At 44.5% G+C, this 20,529-nt stretch overlaps 2 protein-coding genes and 1 long non-coding RNA gene across 6 annotated transcripts in view; 1 reads left to right on the top strand and 2 right to left on the bottom strand.

Moving 5' to 3' along the window:
* Positions 1–11,198, bottom strand: part of LOC127621786 (uncharacterized protein C1orf198 homolog) — a 28,041-nt gene extending 16,843 nt beyond the window's left edge. For all 3 annotated transcript variants that reach the window (XM_052095515.1, XM_052095514.1, XM_052095513.1), the window contains exons 1-3: positions 10,884–11,198; positions 10,094–10,144; positions 9,429–10,001 (exon numbers count right to left, since the gene is read on the bottom strand). In XM_052095515.1, coding sequence (XP_051951475.1) covers positions 9,429–10,001; positions 10,094–10,144; positions 10,884–11,198 — 939 coding nt within the window. The remainder of the gene's footprint in view (positions 1–9,428; positions 10,002–10,093; positions 10,145–10,883) is intronic.
* LOC127621788 (interactor protein for cytohesin exchange factors 1-like) overlaps positions 1–20,529 on the top strand; it is a 188,070-nt gene that overhangs the window by 102,033 nt on the left and 65,508 nt on the right. The window lies entirely within an intron of this gene.
* Positions 17,141–18,037, bottom strand: LOC127621797 (uncharacterized). The gene is made up of 3 exons (XR_007967907.1): positions 17,713–18,037; positions 17,486–17,586; positions 17,141–17,207 (listed from the first exon to the last, which is right to left on the bottom strand). It is a non-coding gene; the product is annotated as an uncharacterized LOC127621797 (long non-coding RNA).

Here is a 20,529-nt window from a genome sequence, read left to right as displayed (position 1 = left end):
GCCGGTAGAACCCCTCATTAGGCTGGACCTACCACCGCACCACTTCCACGCACAACCCTCATGGTGTATTTGCCACATGTTACCTCACACTAGATTGGGCAGGGTGTGGCCTCTGCAGGGTCTTTTCCCCCTGAAAGAACAGGCCTGGGAAAGACCGCCTTTCCCGACACATTTCATAGCGTTAAGATCTTCACGTTCTATGCGAGAGCCATGCAAGTCATGTAGCACCTATTTCCCCCCCTCTGGGGTGCGGGGCACCTAAGGTCTGTATATGACATCTCTTCTGGGGGCATTGGGGAGGGCTACGTGCAGCCGACACAGTTGCCTCTAGCACCCAGTAGCCTGCTTGCACCTGTCTCGACAGTTCACGTAACACGGTCAGTGCGTGGCGTTTCTAGATGGGACCCCTTGTGTCACTTCATTTGACACAACAAAGTGAGTGACAGAATGGGACCGTCATGGTTACTGTTGTAACCTCCGTTTCCTGAGGTTACAACCTCACCTACCACTGTAAATGGCCGTGCCTTATTCTCATCTCCTCAGTGTAAAATCCTGACTGACAGACGCTGCCCCGCTTCTCTTTTTAACCGTATGTCCGGGGCGGGGCATGCAAATTACAGTCAGGTCCATAAATATTGGGACATCGACACAATTCTAATCTTTTTGGCTCTATACACCACCACAATGGATTTTAAATGAAACGAACAAGATGTGCTTTAACTGCAGTTCCCCTTCTGTCGCTCTCTCCACGTTGTGTCAGAGAAGCGACATTAGGGGTCTCTCTTGAGCGCCGATATTCACCTCTGAACTATGAAAAAAGGCCAATGAGAGTTGGCACCCAGTATTTGCATGTCCCGCCCCCGGACATACGGGTATTTAAGCGGCGCAAATACGGGAGTTCATTCAGAAAATTCCTTCGGAGCAGATGGTCGTGCATGCAGTCTGCTGCGAGTTACACACCCAGTTCCTGTTTAATCCTCTGACGCTCTGCATGCTGTTGGATCTGATGGCGCATAACAGCGGCTTTCTCATTCATGCACGGCTGTGCATTCTTGCCCCTGGGTGCTTCGACAGCGCAGACAACGCGAAAGAGTTATTCTAAAAGAGTGAATTTCGCTCTAAAAGAGCAAAGCACAGCGGCGTTGAATGTCCTTCTCAGGACGCGTCTTTTTAAAGACAATTTTCCGCCTCCGTGTAGTTTCTGGATGCGTTGATTCTCCCCACCTCTGATGGCCATAAAAACTACCTTGCATTCCTGGGTTGTGATCACACGCAGGCAGCGTTTTTATGAATGGTCTATGTTTTCAGTACGAGAACATAGCCATGACAGCATTGCGGTCATAGGCTTTTTCTTGTAGTGAGAAAAAGCCACTTCAGCTTTTTCCCTCTCCAATGGGTTATGTTTTCAGTGTGAGAACATAACCGCGGCAGCGTTGCGATCTCTGCTTTCTCTTGTAGTGAGAGAGAGCCATTTCAGCCGCCCCCCTGCACCTCGCCTCCTTCCTACGGGATTGAGGCAGGCGCCGCGGGCGATGTAGAACGATCTGGGGAGAATAACGGGACGCTTTCACCGGGTAAATCCCCTCGAAAACCTCCGCCTCCCTGGCACGCTTGCCTGCTTCCCCCGAGCTCGGGATTAGTGTGGTCCGCTCCTACCGTCCGGTCCTTCGAGCTCCCCGGCATTGGATGATGACATCACCGCTGCTTTGGAGAGCGTAACAGCGGCGTCGGATGCGGATAACTCACCTGGGCCGCCACCTTCGTGTCTCAGCCCAGTCTGAGCCTGACGCAAGAAGGTCCGCTATGCTTCCCCGGGCTTAATTGGTTCCGCGGGCATGTGCGCCGCTCACAGCCGCGCCTCCCCCGGATTCCTTCCCAGACGTGCAAGACAAGCTGAGCAAGCCCAGCTTCCTCGCTCCTCCGCTCTCGCTACCCTCGGTGGTAGAACGGTCCCAGACCGCTCCCCCTGCACACCATGGCCCCCTCCTGCAAGTCCACCGGGCCAGGGCACTTCAAAATCTGCACTTGGGTGGTTCTGTTCTTGACGTGCTGCAGGAACTGCACTCAAACAGGCGATGGCCACTCCGTGGTCCAGAAACGCAACGATGGACAGGCAGTACGGGATGCAGACAAAGCACGCTTTCTCAAACGCCCCCATCTCCCAGCTCCGTCCATTCGGCGACACCACTTGACGACTTCACCCAGCAGTCCTAAGTGGTGAAGAAACAGACGAAGGTTATTTTCAAGCAAAAAAAGCATCCTGCCCTGCCGCAAACCTGCCGCCAGGGGCAATGCCCTGTCTGCTCGCCGAGGGCGTCCTCCTGCGGCTTTCAAGAAAGAAAGAAAGTGGTGCTCCGCCTCAACTAACAAGTGAGTGGGCCCAGCTCTCAGCCCCAGCGTTGAGCTCCCCGCAGAAGTTGGACGCCCATCGTCTCACGGACCCCCTTGAGGACCCAGAAGGCTCCCAGGCGCTCCTGAGATGACAGACCCAGAGACCGAGACGTTAGCTCCGGAGCTGGTAAGACCACTCTGTTCCCCGGTGGAGAGCCGGGAGGATAATTTTTTATTAAATTCTTTACACTCTATAGAGCTATTTCCTTGTTGTCTCTGGGGTCACCTGGCCCGCAAATGCCGTTCTCACGGCACTCTGCTTTCAGGCCTCAACAGTCCCGGCTCCATGGACGCGGTGTCCCCGCCTTCAGCCCCATGACTGTTCCCCGGCCGGTTCAGACGAGTCCAGAGGACGCCAGCATCAGACCTCCTCCTCAGTCACGAACCCGCCCCCTGCCGGATGCGCAGAGCAAGGTAAGTGCTTTGAGTTTATTCTCAGCACCACAGCCTCGGGACGCCACGTTGCCTCCCGATGCCGCGTTACCTGTTCCGCACCGCTGCGAAGCCCCGCCGGGTACGTCCAAAAAACTCGTCCCCTTGGTGCCCCTAGCACAGAGTTTAGAGGCGTGGCTTTCACTGCCCAACCCGTCACGCTGGCTGCACCGGACCATTCGACTCGTTTACGCAATTCAGTTTGCCAGGTCTCCGCCCCCCTTCGTGGGCGTACATTTTTCCGCAGTACACGGCCAACATGCCCATTCCCTGCGCGAAGAAATCGCCTCCCTTCTATTAAAGGACGCGATAGAGCCTGTCTCTCCAACCGAAACGAAGAAGGGTTTCTACAGCCCTTACTTCGTTGTACCAAAGAAAGGCGGCGGCTTACGACCGATCTTGGACCTGCGAGTTTTCAATCGGACCTTGTCCAAACTCCCGTTCAAAATGCTCACCCAGAAACAAATTCTATCTGGCGTCCGGCATCTAGATTGGTTCGCAGCGGTAGACCTGAAGGACGCGTACTTCCACGTCTCAATTCGCCCTCGACCCTTCCTACGGTTCACGTTCGACGGCCAGGCGTATCAGTACAAAGTCCTCCCCTTCGGCCTGTCTCTGTCCCCTCGCGTCTTCACGAAAGTCGCAGAGGCAGCTCTTGCCCCGCTCCGAGAAGCCGGCATACACATACTCAATTACCTCAACGACTGGCTCATACTGACCCACTCCACTAGGAGTGTTGCGTCCTCATGGGCACTGGCTAGGGGCACTGCCCTAGCAGACATTTGTAGAGCAGTGGGCTGGGCAACACCTAACACTTTTGCGAGATTCTACAATCTCCGAGTTGAGTCAGTATCGTCCCGTGTTTTCTCAGGTACCGAGCCCGTAGAACTTGGTAGCACGCCCACGATCTGACCGGGTGAATCGCTTGCACCTAGCGCCCTTCCCCCTAACCAGGGGAAACAGTGCGCCTTTGTTCCCAGGAGATCCCAGGTTTGGGACACTGGTTGATTCCTCCCTAGCCCTCGTGGGTCGCAGTTCAGCGGAGTAACTCGCCGACCCAAGCCACTGCGAGTACCGCAAGCTACCCTGTACTGGTATAGGTGCTCCACAGGTAAGGCCTCCTTCGGACTCCCCCCGTGTGTAACACCACGGTTCTGTCCCCTCTGGCGAGCAGACTCCCGTGTTTCCCTTAGGCAGTCACGGCTGCCTCGGTTGCCGTGCTGTATGTTCCCCCATCTATGAGGCTGGATCCACCACCGCACCAACTTTTCCACATAGGCCCGATGTCAGGCCTCTGATGGTTTTGCACCCTCTCCCCTCTCGGGTAGGCGTGGCCTCCGCAGGGTCTTCTCCGCCCTGAATAAGGGCTAAGACCCCCTTCCCTCAATGCGTGTAAGGGCCCCGGCCTTAGTTGCTCTATGCGAGAAACATAGAGAGAAAAGAGGCCCGGCCAGGCTTGGCCCGTTCCCAGGTTGGCGGCCAGCACCTTGTTCCCCCCTCCAGGGTAACGATAAGGAATCCTGATGGCTTAAATGGGGCATTGGGGAAGGGTACGTGCAGCCTGATACAGTTGGTCATCCTGCACGTAAGAATACCTGCTCGCTCCAGTATCAGCAGTTCACGTACACGGCTCAGCGCATGGCACTTTTATAAGTTGACCCCTAGTGTCGCTTCTCTGACACAACGTGGAGAGAGCGAAAGAAGGGGAACGTCTAGGTTACGTATGTAACCTCCGTTCCCCGATGGAGGGAACGAGACGTTGTGTCTCCCCTGCCACGTCGCTGAGCAACACATTCTCACACCCCAACTCGTCACATACGGACGCTAGGGCAGGACCCCTTGGCGTCACTTATTGACGCGACGGGTGTACCTTTGGCATCATTTTACGACGCGTCCGGTTTTGAAACATAAAAAAAAACAGTTGGAGGGCCATTGTAGCCTATTCCTTTTTATTTATTGCGGTCTCGACTCTCGACCCATTCGTGGCGTGAGCTTACCCAAGACGTGAAATTTCAACGCTACACGCTCCGGTTCAGAGATATATAGAATGGCGTCATTTTACGACGTGTCCGGGGTTTTAAACATCAAAAAACAGTTGGAGGGCCATTGTAGCCTATTCCTTTTTATTTTTATTTATTGCAGTCTCGACTGTCCACCCATTTGCGGCGTGAGCTTACCCAAGACGTGAAATTTCAACGCTACATGCTCCGGTTCGGAGATACATAGAAGTCTATCGGACTACCCTGCGCGGCGATAAATGACGCCAAAGGTATACCCGGCGCGTCAATATGAAACTGCCCGAGCATCCGTATGTGACGAGTTGGGGTGAGAATGTGTTGCGCTGAGCCAAGCCACTGTTGTGGCCGGACCATTTCCGGCTCCTCAGAAAAATCCTGAATGAACTCCCGTATTTGCGCCGCTTAAATACCCGTATGTCCGGGGGCGGGACATGCAAATACTGGGTGCCAACTCTCTTTGGCCTTTTTTCATAGTTCAGAGGAGAATATCGGCGCTCAAGAGAGACCCCTAGTGTCGCTTCTCTGACACAACGTCTCATTCCCTCCATCGGGGAACGGAGGTTACATACGTAACCTAGACGACTTTCAGCTTTAATTTGAGGGTATTTACATCCAAATCAGGTGAACGGTGTAGGAATTACAACAGTTTGTATATGTGCCTCCCACTTTTTAAGGGACCAAAAGTAATGGGACAATTGACTGCTCAGCTGTTCCATGGCCAGGTGTGTGTTATTCCCTCATTATCCCATTTACAAGGAGCAGATATAAGGTCCAGAGTTCATTTCAAGTGTGCTATTTGCATTTGGAATCTGTTGCTGTCAACTCTCAATATGAGATCCAAAGAGCTGTCACTATCAGTGAAGCAAGCCATCATTAGGCTGAAAAATCAAAACAAACCCATCAGAGAGATAGCAAAAACATTAGGTGTGGCCAAATCAACTGTTTGGAACATTCTTAAAAAGAAAGAATGCACCGGTGAGCTCAGCAACACCAAAAGACCCGGAAGACCACGGAAAACAACTGTGGTGGATGACCGAAGAATTCTTTCCCTGGTGAAGAAAACACCCTTCACAACAGTTGGCCAGATCAAGAACACTCTCCAGGAGGTAGGTGTATGTGTGTCAAAGTCAACAATCAAGAGAAGACTTCACCAGAGTGAATACAGAGGGTTCACCACAAGATGTAAACCATTGGTGAGCCTCAAAAACAGGAAGGCCAGATTAGAGTTTGCCAAACAACATCTAAAAAAGCCTTCACAGTTCTGGAACAACATCCTAAGGACAGATGAGACAAAGATCAACTTGTACCAGAGTGATGGGAAGAGAAGAGTATGGAGAAGGAAAGGAACTGCTCATGATCCAAAGCATACCACCTCATCAGTGAAGCATGGTGGTGGTAGTGTTATGGCGTGGGCATGTATGACTGCCAATGGAACTGGTTCTTTTGTATATATTGATGATGTGACTGCTGACAAAAGCAGCAGGATGAATTCTGAAGTGTTTGGGGCAATATTATCTGCTCATATTCAGCCAAATGCTTCAGAACTCATTGGACGGCGCTTCACAGTACAGATGGACAATGACCCGAAGCATACTGCAAAAGCAACCAAAGAGTTTTTTAAGGGAAAGAAGTGGAATGTTATGCATGCATTTGAGCATGCATTTCACTTGCTGAAGACAAAACTGAAGGGAAAATGCCCCAAGAACAAGCAGGAACTGAAGACAGTTGCAGTAGAGGCCTGGCAGAGCATCACTAAAAATGAAACCCAGCGTCTGGTGATGTCTATGCGTTCCAGAATTCAGGCTGTAATTGACTGCAAGGGATTTGCAACCAAGTATTAAAAAGTGAAAGTTTGATTTATGATTGTTAATCTGTCCCATTACTTTTGGTCTCTTAAAAAGTGGGAGACACATACACAAACTGTTGTAATTCCTACACCGTTCACCTGATTTGGATGTAAATACCCTCAAATTAAAGCTGAAAGTCTGCAGTTAAAGCACATCTTGTTCGTTTCATTTCAAATCCATTGTGGTGGTGTATAGAGCCAAAAAGATTAGAATTGTGTCGATGTCCCAATATTTATTGACCTGACTGTATGTCTGCCAATTTGACATTGGCCTTTTCTCAAGTTCAGAGGTATGTTTGGCATCCCAAGAAGACCCTTGTGTCACTTAATTCAACACAATGTCTCGTTCCCTCCCTCAATGCTTCAAATGCTGAAGTCAAAATGGGCAATTCTTATTTTCTTATTGGATGTTGCTGTTTTTATTATAAACAATGTATCAATGCACATTATAAAAAATACAAAAAGGTTTGCCCTCAAAATCTTTAAACAAAAAAAGTCTTGCATTAGCACATACTGTAGATACAGTAGGCAACACCGGTTATCTATAGGGCATGATTTACTGTGGGGGGAAAAAAAATCCTGGTTACTGTTTTTACTTATATTTCAAGTGGAAAATGAAAAGAATATTAAATACATTTGGCTATTTTTAAAGAAAGTTATTGTGTGTTTTTCAAAAAAAAATTCCACTTCAAATAAAAGCAAAAATTCTACAACTGATGTTTTGTCTCCAGCCATTTGAATAAATGCTAAAAAAAGACTGCTTTGAAAAATACAAGCAATTCTGTGAGAAGATATGGGTTGCATGTGGAATTTCACTTCTAAACATGCACATCTGGAGCAGAAATAAATTCAGTCTGACAATCAATTTGCTTAACAGCATAACAGGTTTTTGGCAAGTTTAAATAAATCAAGTCATGTTTTCCCCTTAACGAGTTCAGAGAAGAAGAATATTAATCATGATATAAATGTATTGTTAATCATATTAAAATTGGTGGTACATGTGCCAATATATCAATATATATACTTAGCCTAGGAATAACCAACAATATTTTAGGCTACCTACAAATTATTGTAAATACGTTAATGTAAAATGTCATGCAGGGATGTCCATGACAACTTTTAACAGATTTCAGAAACAAACTCTAATATTACATTACTGTAATATAATATTGAATGATTATTATTGAATATGATGACCTACAGTTATACTTGTTGATGAATCCCAATGATCTTTTTAGTATAAATGTTCTTCAAGGTTGTATAGCAGATGTTAAAAATTGGATGGCATGTCATTTTCTGCTGTTAAATTCTGAAAAACAGAGGTTGTCGGCCATGGTTTTAAAAAACATTTGATTGAGTCAAATGGTTCTGAATATTCAGCAGGTGGTGAGAAATTTGAGTGTCTATTTTGACACAAATTTAAATTTTGAACATCATGTCAGGAAGTAAGTTCCATTTTGTTTTAATCAGTTAATTTTAAGACCTTATGAAACAGCTAGACCTCTTAGATCTTCTTGTCATTAACTGTTGGCTGTTTCAAGATCTAGATACAAAACAAAACGTGATAAAGAGCATTTGTGTTGAAGGCCTCACAATTATGGTACAGCCTGCCCTAGGACATTAGATCTGTTGAATCCGTGTCTGTTTTTAAGTATTGTTAAATAACTCATTTGTATAAACTTTGTAATTTTTAGTTTTTGCCTTATGTTTTAACGAGTGTGTTTTAATTTTATGTTTTGTGAAGCACTTTATGCTAAATGCTAAAATGTTGTATATAAAGTTATTATTATATGTTAATTTTACTGTAGTAAAACAGTAGTAGTATTTCTGCTGTAATTTCAGAAACAATTTAAAATAAGGTTACATTTGTTAACATGACCTAACAATGAACACTACTTTAGCAGCATTATTTAAGATTTGTTAAATGTTAATTTCAATATATACTATCATTTTTAAAATCAAAAGTTGTATATGATATTAGTTAATCCACTAAAAACTACTGTAAAATAGTAGAACAACTATAATGAACAACTGTATTTTTTATTAACTAATATTAATACAGATTAATAAATTGCCAACAGTTAAAAACATATTGTTCATTTTTAGTTTAATTGACTAATTGACGTGATGAAAGCAGGAGAGGCAGGTATAATTTCTTTATACTTCGAAGGAGGAATATCGAAGAATTTGCATTTGTGTTGCAAGGACGAGTAGCTGGAGTTTCTTTATATTTTTTGTGCAGCTGGAGATTTCTTACGATGTACAGTTTGAGTAAGTGTTCTTAATTCATCATGTTTGGTGTATTGTGATTCAAAATACGCATATATTACTTTTTACTTGCTTGTTTCTCATTCATCTGTACTGGCACAATGGCTCACGACTCATTGTAAGCAAAGACTGCAATGTGCTCTGTGCGTTTGTGGGCTGGTTATGGATTACTGTTGACAGTTAGATCAACATTCGTTTCTCAAAACTTTAGAAAAGCTGGCCGGTATTGAGATTGCTTCTTAAGTTTCTCCGGTAAGTTGCTCTAGTGTGTGCAACGCGGTGGAAAGGGGCGTGTATGTGGCTGTAAACTAAAGCCTATTGACGAGTCGTTCGACATGTCCTGACCCCAATTCCTGTTTCAGTACGAAATACGTCAAAACAGCAAATCGACCAGTGCTCGTCAAGGCACTTGATGATTTTAAGTGTCATTACAAAACTAACTGAGATGAAAGTATTTTGAGCTTCCATCTCACCTGTGAGAATGTAGGGCTGGAGTTGGGTGAGGTATCTGCCTTGTTGCCATCTTTGGCTGTGCTGTTGGACTGAGAAGAAGTCCTGGTGACCAGACCAGGACTGAACACATCATCCAGTGCGCTTACAGAAGGAAGAGTACTCTGAGCCCTCTCCCACTCTCCATCTGTGGAGGACAAGCTTACAGGAGCAGGAGGCGTTGGAGTCACACTTATCACCGCAGGGGACAAGCTGATGGGAATGGGGGGAAGAGGTGCTGGAAGTTTGGGGGCTCTCTGTTTAACCGGCCGCAAAATGGGGGCTTCCTCCGTCTCCCTCTGCCCGTATTCCAGCCTCAGATACGAGGGCAAGGGATTCTCCCCTTTCTCCAGAGACTTGATCTGGCTGGGTGTCAGAGACTGAAATTCAGCCTTCTCGCCCTCCAGTTTGGATCTTTCAGTGCTGATCTTCCAGAAGGAGGACTCGTCACTGCTGAGCAGCTTGCTACTCTGAGAGGTCTTGGGTTTGGATTCATTACCTGTAGAGGGAACAACTGGTTCAAGAACACCAGAGCTCAGACTGAAGTCCATCTGACTCTGGTAAGAAAGCAAGGGCACATTTAGAAAGTCACATTGGTTATTTTGCCAGCAAACTGATTATGTATTTTTAGAAGAGGAGGCATACTTACCTTGGTCTCCCAAGAAAATGGAGCAGAGTGCTCATCTTGCCAAGTTAAGTCCTACAGAGAAAAGAGAGACGTTAACTATCGTCATTAGATGGGACGTATCTGAAATCTGTAAATTCTGCCTTTTGTTCTAAATGAGGACCTAAAATATAGGAGCACTCAGTTCAAAAAGTGCATAACAGAACCTAAAACGTATGCAAGAAAATATTAAAAAGGCTGTGGTGGTGTCCAAAAACAGTAAAATTCTACCTTTGCAGGCAGTAAACGGAGGTAGGAAGGGATGAAGGCACATCCAATCCAACATCCGTGTCACATCCTGTAAACTAAGTGGCCTACATCCGGATGCAGCCAGTTAGTTTATATATTGTTAAGTAAAGTGATAAACTTATAGGTATTTGACTGATTTGTTAAGTAAATGGTTTAATTTACAGGTAATTGACAGATTTATTTAGTGAACAGCTTAATTTTTAGAAACAGAAATATGACAATTATGTTAAGTAAACAGCTTAAAAAGGCTCTTTGATATAATATTTGTCTAACAGTTTCATGCAGGCCTTTAGAGATAGTCTGTCTTGTGAGTAGGCATCTGAGGTTTGAGTTATAACAACAATTTAAGTCATTAATATATGTAAGCAAAATCAAATGAATATCAGCCAGTCTGTTAAAAAGGCTTACTTTTAATTATTTTTAATGTAGGCTATTTGATTGGAATTGACAAGCACTACAAAATCAAACAAAGTCTTTACTGAACCAAAAATAACAACTCAAACATAAGTATGGAACATACAAAAACCTCTTCTCCGAAGTGTACGGTCTTCTGTCCAGTCTGGATAAGCAGTTTCGGGTAGCAGATCACCTCCTCTCTTTCCACACGGTGCATAGCGCAGCGAGCCCGGATCCGCGAGTCCATCATGCTGTTATCTATTGCCTTATCCTTTTCTGCCGGGCTCATCTGATCCCACGACGAACCGTAGCACTCTTTTATATCCTCCCTCTCCTGCATGATCTTACGGGCCATGGAGTTAATATTGGAAAAATACTCCAGCTTTTTGGCCTCCGTAATGTGCGGAAGATCCACAATCACCCCTGCCATCGCTGCGGCCGCCATTTTCTAACAGCTGGAACAAACTTTCAAGCAATAATAATAATACATGCTGTAAATGTATTTGAGTACATTTTATTTATATAATATAATTTTAATGCACATCTTTTATGTATATTCATACGATGGACGTATATAACGAATGCAATAGGTATATTTTAGTTTAGCCGAGTTTTATATCATTAGGCTGTTTTTTTTAACACTACGTTACCTCCACAACAATATATTTTTATTCTATCTTGCGCATGCATGCGAATAATTATTTTATTTGACAAATATATGCAATTGCCATTGCATTAATGCTCATATAAGTTTTATGAAGTTTTATTTTCATAATGGTATATTGGCTGAAACAAAATTTTAAGCAGCTTTCATTCTAACAATAAAATAGGTAATAATAATAAGTATAGAAATGTATAGTACTTATTTTTATTATAGCATTTTAACGTTTCTTGTATGTATGTATAATGAGTGAATTAATGAAACAAACTTTTTTATTAAGTATTTATTTCATTGACTTACATAAATAATCTAACTACTTATGCTATTTCATTTTATATAGGCTATTTATTAGGTAAGTATATTATTTATATCCATCCATCTATCACAACTGCATTACATCAAGAACATAAGGCTTATATTCTTTCGCATGCGCGTGAATAAGAGTGTCTGAGAGTAGGACTAATTGTTGTCGAATTGGCGACCTCTAAAGGTACAACTGATGAAAACCATCCATAAGAAAGAAAGGCGTGTAAAAAAAGATGGTTATTTAAAGGTGGGTATGTGATTTGCAAAACGGCCGGCAGATTTTGAAAATACACAACTCATAAGGTCCTACCTTCTCTCCTCCAACGCTGGCCCTGACTCCACCCATTCGAAAAACATGGACGCGCAATCATGCACGAGCGAAAACTCAGATGCGCGAGAGCGAGCCAGGCTAGCATAGGTTGGAGTTTCTGCATGACGTCACCATTTACCTGCTAATGCTACGTTCACACCGGACGCGAATAGCGCGTCAGGCGCGAGTGATTTCAATGTTAAGTCAATGCAAAGACGCGTTACGCGCGTAAAAAATTCCTGCGGCGCGAATGAGGCGTAGAGCGCGGCGCGGTAGACGCGAATACGCCTCATTCGCGCGTCAAGTTCGCGCGAATTGCGCGAATTGAGCGTCTGGCGCGTTACGCGCGAATGGTGCATTTTGTGCATTCACGCGTTTGACGCGAATTCGCGTCTGCCGCCCGAGTTGAAAAATCTGAACTTTGGCGTCAATTCGCGCCGCGTTAACCAATCAGGAGCCTAGCTGCCTGCTGCCCTCCTTCCTCTTCTCCTATGCCATTCCCTGTGGCTCTTCCACCTTCCAAGCGAGGTCCTTTTTGTTCCTGTCTCTTAATGTAAATAGTTTGCACATATTGTTCATTTTTTTTTCAGTTCATATTGTTATTTTATATGTTTTGCCTAAATAATTTTTTTTACGTTTTGCCTAAATATGTTTTTTAATGTTATACCTAAAATTACTTAATATATTTGGCCTCAATAAATTATTTTGTAATATGACTAAATGCCTGGTGTGGTTCTAATGCACAAACAAAGCAAATCTTTTATCACATAACTTGATTTCAATATATGAGGCATTTTGATTTTGTATTGATTGCTATTTATTCCATATCTAAATCTAGATTATATGAAACATTATTATTGTAATGTAAAGACAACCAACATTAGTGTCTGGACAGTGTTGAATAAGGAAAAAACACAGGACAGGTTAATTACTTTTTGAGGCTGGCTCCATTTATCATCAAAACAAAAATAAATAAATAATTTAACCTGATATACTACCATGGAAAACCTGACGTTTTTAAAAAGTCTCAACTTAATAAATGTGCATGTTGTGGACCTGACATCCTGGAACTGGGGCTGACAACCTGGGAAAAAAAAAATATATATATAATAATAATGGACTATTTTTAGATAGTTTAGCTCTTTATAGGTTTGTGGGTGGCTCTTAAAAGAGCCGTTGTGGGGAAGTCATGAGGAGGACTTCAAACGCTACTCCGTCGGCTGCCATGGTACTGCTCCCTCCGCCGAGAAGTGTGCCATGAAGACATCCCTCACCCGGAGTGCCTCTCTGGAGGAGTTGTTGGCCGCAACCCGACCCAGACCTGGCAGTGGCTCCTCTCCAGCATGTCCCGCGCCTGGCTCTGGAGAGGCGGTAATTGAAGACACGCCAGTCATCAGTGGTGGGCACAGCCATGTACTCCTCCACAAGACAGTCCCAGATTGCAGTCACAACCTGGTGGACGATCTGGCTCACTGTTGAGACACCAACCCTGAAGCTGGACGCTATGGTCCTGAATGAGTCCCCTGTGGCAAGAAACCTAGAAAATATTTTTATAAGTACACTTGTAGTTACATATTCAACTATATACAATAACCAGTCTGTTTTACTTTAATGCACCATATTTGTTTGTTTGCTAGCAATTTTGCAAGCAATTTAACAAAGTTTTGAATCTTCAAAACAAAAGGGTATATGTGTATATGGTTTAAATCACTAGTGTGCCAATAACCAACTGATTATCAAAAGAAAGAGTAACGTTACTACAATTGCTTACAGATAGAGACATGACAGTATCATTTTTAGGTTATAGCAGTTAACCGAGTAACGTTATCACTAGAAAGAGCACTACATCTTGCTTACAGATAGAGACATTATCACGTCTGCCAAAATAATATTTTATTTTTTTGGTTAACGTTACAGCAGTTAACTGAGTATCACTAGAAAGAGCACCAACAGTGGTATCCGTACCACACAGTTTGAAAAACATTGCTAGCATAGCGTAAATTAACATATATTTAATATACTGTATTTAACATTTTATATACATTTACTAACCGAAGACAGATGGACAGGCGCTCCGCAGCTGGGATAGAGCGCCTGTATCCTCGCTCCGATCGCGGGACAACAGGTCATCAAACTGGGCGCGGGACAAGCGGAAGTACCGCTGAAGCGGCCGTCATCCAGGCGCAGCTCCTGGAGCAAATGATGAAATTCGCCGAACTGGGAACGCCTCCGGAGGGTCTGGTGGACCCAAGTACGGCGACGACGACCCATACGCCGCTGTTCTGCTCTCCAGAGCAAATACAGAGCGGTGACTCTCTCCACGAATGCTCGATCAACATCAGCCATCTTGTAAAAAGATGGCCGTCAACGGATTTCGCCTCTGACGCGCGTCACGCGTCGTAAATTTCGCTTCAAACTTTTGTTTTGGCGTCAATTTACGCTCGGCGTGATCAATGTCAAGCGTCATACTGACGCAATAGCGCGAATTCGCGCTATCGCGTCAGTATACGCTTGACCACTTGATCCACGCGTCAGAGCTAAATTGACGCGCGAAAATCAAAAGCTTGAAGCGAATTACGCGCTGACGCGGTCAGAGGCGAAATCCGTGACGGCCATCTTTTACAAGATGGCTGATGTTGATCGAGCATTCGTGAGAGAGTCACCGCTCTGTATTTGCTCTGAGAGCAGAACAGCGGCGATGGCGTCGCCGCATTGTCCACCAGACCTCCGAGGCGTCCCAGTTCGGCGAATTTCATCATTTGCTCCAGGAGCTGCGCCTGGATGACGGCCGCTTTCAGCGTACTTCCGCTTGTCCCGCGCCCAGTTTGATGACCTGTTGTCCCGCGATCGGAGCGAGGATCACCCTTCAGGACACCAACTACAGGCGCTCTATCCCAGCTGCGGAGCGCCTGTCCATCTGTCTTCGGTTAGTAAATGTATATAAAATGTTAAATACAGTATATTAAATATATGTTAATTTACGCTATGCCAGCAATGTTTTTCAAACTGTGTGGTACGGATACCACTGTTGGTGCCCTTTCTAGTGATACTCAGTTAACTGCTGTAACGTTAACCTAAAAAATAAAATATTATTTTGGCAGACGTGATAATGTCTCTATCTGTAAGCAATATGTAGTAACGTTACTCTTTCTTTTGATAATCAGTTATTGGTTATTGGCACACTAGTGATTTAAACCATATACACATATACCCTTTTGTTTTGAAGATTCCAAACTTTGTTAAATTGCTTGCAAAATTGCTAGCAAACAAACAAATATGGTGCATTAAAGTAAAACAGACTGGTTATTGTATATAGTTGAATATGTAACTACAAGTGTACTTATAAAAATATTTTCTAGGTTTCTTGCCACAGGGGACTCATTCAGGACCATAGCGTCCAGCTTCAGGGTTGGTGTCTCAACAGTGAGCCAGATCGTCCAACAGGTTGTGACTGCAATCTGGGACTGTCTTGTGGAGGAGTACATGGCTGTGCCCACCACTGATGACTGGAGGTCCATCGCAGAAGGATTCGAGGAGCGGTGGAACTACCCTCTATGCTGTGGAGCGGTGGATGGGAAGCACGTGGTAATGAAGGCACCCCCCAACTCAGGATCCCAGTTCCACAACTACAAGGGAACATTCTCCATCGTTCTCCTTGCAGTTGTGGATGCGAGGTATCGCTTCCGGCTGATGAAAGAGGACCCCAGCCCCATGTCTTTGTGGCTGATGAGGCGTTCCCGCTGCGGAGGAACCTCATGCGGCCCTTCCCTGGACGCCCCCTTCCTCCAGAGAGGCGTGTCTTCAATTACCGCCTCTCCAGAGCCAGGCTGGTGGTGGAGAACGCCTTTGGCATCCTCTCCTCACAGTGGAGGATGTACCGCCGCCTCATCGAGGTCCACCCAGAAGTTGCGGAGAAGTGTGTGAAGGCGACGTGTCTTCTCCACAACTTTCTGAGGTGTTCGGAGGGGAGAGAGGCACCTGCTGCGAGGGGCACGGGACATGCTGGAGAGGAGCCACTGCCAGGTCTGGGTCGGGTTGCGGCCAACAACTCCTCCAGAGAGGCACTCCGGGTGAGGGATGTCTTCATGGCACACTTCTCGGCGGAGGGAGCAGTACCATGGCAGCCGACGGAGTAGCGTTTGAAGTCCTCCTCATGACTTCCCCACAACGGCTCTTTTAAGAGCCACCCACAAACCTATAAAGAGCTAAACTATCTAAAAATAGTCCATTATTATTATATATTTTTTTTTTTCCCAGGTTGTCAGCCCCAGTTCCAGGATGTCAGGTCCACAACATGCACATTTATTAAGTTGAGACTTTTTAAAAATGTCAGGTTTTCCATGGTAGTATATCAGGTTAAATTATTTATTTATTTTTGTTTTGATGATAAATGGAGCCAGCCTCAAAAAGTAATTAACCTGTCCTGTGTTTTTTTCCTTATTCAACACTGTCCAGACACTAATGTTGGTTGTCTTTACATTACAATAATAATGTTTCATATAATCTAGATTTAGATATGGAATAAATAGCAATCAATACAAAATCAAAATGTCTCATATATTGAAATCAAGTTATGTGATAAAAGATTTGCTTTGTTTGTGCATTAGAACCACACCAGGCATTTAGTCATATTACAAAATAATTTATTGAGGCCAAACATATGAAGTAATTTTAGGTATAACATTAAAAAACATATTTAGGCAAAACGTAAAAAAAATTATTTAGGCAAAACATATAAAATAACAATATGAACTGAAAAAAATGAACAATATGTGCAAACTATTTACATTAAGAGACAGGAACAAAAAGGACCTCGCTTGGAAGGTGGAAGAGCCACAGGGAACGGCATAGGAGAAGAGGAAGGAGGGCATTCTGCGTTTCCTGCAGAGCCTGCCGCCTCTTTTTTTTTTTTTTTTTAAGTTTACTGTGTGGGGGGGTCCAATTGTTCCAAATTTAGCACAATGGTGCTATTTTCCATTGCCAATTTGTATATTTGAAATTTAACTTTTTCTTTTAAAGAAGGCTGAGGAGGAAGTACTCATCAGCGGAGCGTGGCGGTGGGGTTGGAGGTCGCGCCAGAGGTTGTGTCAGAAGCTCCAACAGCGTCTGCTCCACCTCCGACGGACCATCCTGGGACCGCTCACGGGGCCGCCGTCGGGCTCTCCTCCTCTGTTGGCCTGTGAAAGCAATACACAGTGCAATGAGAAGGCAGAAAGATGATACCTGATTTTCATGTTCACAGTAAAGGTTAACAATTTAATTGAAACAACAAAATTGTCTAGATATTGTGAGAATACTATCTGTGTCAGTGACATAGACAGTGCTTAAATGCAAGTGTGAAATTGTTTTGAACTATATATCAAGTAATTACAAGTTATACTTCAGACATGTACATAGATAAACATGCAAATGAACAGTAGCTAAAAAGTATGTATGTACTATTGCCTTCACACACCTGTGAGTTCAGCAGCAGGGGCTGAGGGACCAGGGACTGGGGAGACAGGAGAAGAGGCAAGGGATCTCAAAATATCCTCTTCCCCCTCTGATCATTTTCCTCTGTCAAGACAATATTAAATGTTAATACAACACGTTGGTAACAATGATCATAGAGAGATTACATTTCTTCATCTGTAAACAATGACAGCATATATGCCTTGTAATGTGGATTCATTGGAAACACACCAGTCTCTGTCTCCCACGCCGTTTCTCCAGGCTGTCCCTGGTCCTCGAGGTGGTTGTCCTCTCTGATCCGGGCCTCGACCCCCTCCATGTTACCACTAGTCTCCCGTGGGGTGACGAAGGGGTCGAGGAATCCCAAGATCTGAGAGTACTTCCACCTCTTCCCAGACCCTGCTGCTGACCCACTCCTCTTGTCCATCTCCTTCCTCTTCTCCTTCAGATATGTGTCCCTGAGGCTCTTCCACTTTTTTCTGCAAAAGTCCCCTGAATAAACAATATCTTGTAAGCAAAAAATGTAGCTGAATATAAGCGGGAAAATAATTGTAAAATAGCGTAAGGCAGCTTGCTAGCTGGTTAGCAGGTCAATAACGTGACTCAAAAGTAGCAGGAAAATAGTTAAAAATAGCTAGCTGCTTAGCAGGGCAATAACGTGACACAAAAGTGAAATGTGTAATTATATATATATATGCGCGTGTAAAAAATATACCCATAAATATTTTGTTCAAGAAATTACAGTGACTGTAGCATTTCTATCGTAAAGAAGTGGACAAATATTAAAGATTAATTTGTATTTACAACTTACCAGGTTGCCCAATCTCCTCACTGACCCTCTTCCAAGCGAGGTCCTTTTTGTTCCTGTCTCTGTAAAAATATGAACTGGAATCGTACAATTCCGGGTGACTGCTAACAGCAACAATTAATTTTTCCTCCATAGCTGTCAGTGATTTTGGAATGAAAGATTCCAAGCGGGAGCGGGAGTTTACCTCACTTTACCTCCTGAGTGACAGCAGGCAGCTAGGCTCCTGATTGGTTAACGCGGCGCGAATTGACGCCAAAGTTCAGATTTTTCAACTCGGGCGGCAGACGCGAATTCGCGTCAAACGCGTGAATGCACCATTCGCGCATAACGCGCGTAACGCGCGTAACGCGCCAGACGCTCAATTCGCGCAATTCGCGCGAACTTGACGCGCGAATGAGGCGTATTCGCGTCTACCGCGCCGCGCTCTACGCCTCATTCGCGCCGCAGGAATTTTTTACGCGCGTAACGCGTCTTTGCATTGACTTAACATTGAAATCACTCGCGCCTGACGCGCTATTCGCGTCCGGTGTGAACGCAGCATAAGACCGTCAACATGGCACAACATTCAGCGGTAAGTTGCACCAGATATTATTAACATTCAACAGTCACATAAATCATTAGTATTGTTAGAAAATTGATGTTTTTGAAATGTAAATATATATTGTATAAATATAAAATATATAAAAATATATTGGACGTCCTGGTTGTCATCGAAGTTTATGGCTAAATATAGGGCTGACCGATATAACGTTATCAGATGAGATTGTTATGCGCATCTCGTCAGTAAAGCACATAACATAAAGTGCATTCATTGATTAGTAAATCGCCATCAGCTGCTTTCAGATGGAGCGGCGTATACTACACAGAGCCGTAGTTCACTAACAAGCTGGGCCGTGATAATGAAGGGTAAATTGCCCAGCTTGTCAGTGATGAACTACAGCTCTGTGTAGTAAATGCCGCTCCATCTGAAAGCAGCTGATGACGAACGGGACACGCGCGCCAGGGTGGTGGGGGGAGGGGGGCATGGTACGACCGTTTGATTGACACATTTTCTGTCCAATGATTCTAGATGGTCTTGAAAATGATCAGCTGGAGTTTTTCGAGTCCTGCCCGTTCCACAGATGTTTAAATTGCTTAATTTTCATTTCAGTGCTTCTAATTTACAGCCAGTAAGTGGGTTAGGAATAGGATTTCAAGTTATTTTGAAAAAATGGTCAAAAAAGAAAATCACATACCCCACCTTTAAGAAAACACAATAGGCTACACAAAACGCTGGCAACTTATGTGGTTTCATGTCAGGGACGGGAGACTTTTCTACGGTGTTAAAGTACAGGTAAGAGTTTTTGGTGATTTGTGCATGGAGGTCTCGCGGCGCTCACAGGCTCGCAAGAAATTAACATTGATCAGCTTATCAGCCTTAACTTTAGCACAACTTCGTAAGCCGTGGGAATGTTACTGCAAAGAAACCAGTTTTTCCGTGTCATATAATTAATGAAATGCAATAGGTTGTTGGATACGTTATGTTACACAACCCCTGCTTGTAAAGATGCTTATTGACCGTTGAAATTTTTAATAAAGATATCCGCTTGAGCTTAATCAATATTATTATTATTAATATTTTTTTTCTTAAAATGTGTGATAGTAACGACAGTTTTCACTTTATTGAAAAAAGTTGTGGTGTGGTTCGTTTTAATAATGAAAACGTCTCGAATTACGTACGTAACCCTCGGTTCCCTGAGACGAAGGGAACGAGACATTGCGTATTAAAGCATATGGGGAGTGCCTTCATACACGACCTCTCTATCCTTGACCTGAAACCTCTCTGTAATAACGCCAATATTTAAATTTTGGCTATGGTGTTTGAGCCCCGCCTGTTTTGGCATGAATCTGACCTCTATAAAAACAGGTGCACAGACACCATTTCCTCAGAATTTCTGACTGAGAACAAAGCATTGCTTGTGCCTCAAGAACGACTCGGTTACTAACGTAACCTCGGTTCCCTGAGAGGAGGGAACGAGTATTGCGTAAGTAGCTTACGCTATGGGAAAACTCTGTTTCTCGAGAAATATTGAAGTCTTTATGTAAAACGCATTGCAGCTGCACAGCAGACAGTAATGAGCGAGGCAGCTCGGTCATTGGCTGTGCTGCGGCAACTGCTCGAACCAATGACGGGCGACTCTGAACGCAGCGACCAATGGGCGTGCGCCTGCGTTCAGCGCTCAGAGCCCGCCGAAATTTGC

Source organism: Xyrauchen texanus, chromosome 28 (assembly GCF_025860055.1).
Source record: "Xyrauchen texanus isolate HMW12.3.18 chromosome 28, RBS_HiC_50CHRs, whole genome shotgun sequence".
Taxonomy (NCBI): domain Eukaryota; kingdom Metazoa; phylum Chordata; class Actinopteri; order Cypriniformes; family Catostomidae; genus Xyrauchen; species Xyrauchen texanus.
This window is presented reverse-complemented; position numbering and strand designations above follow the sequence as displayed.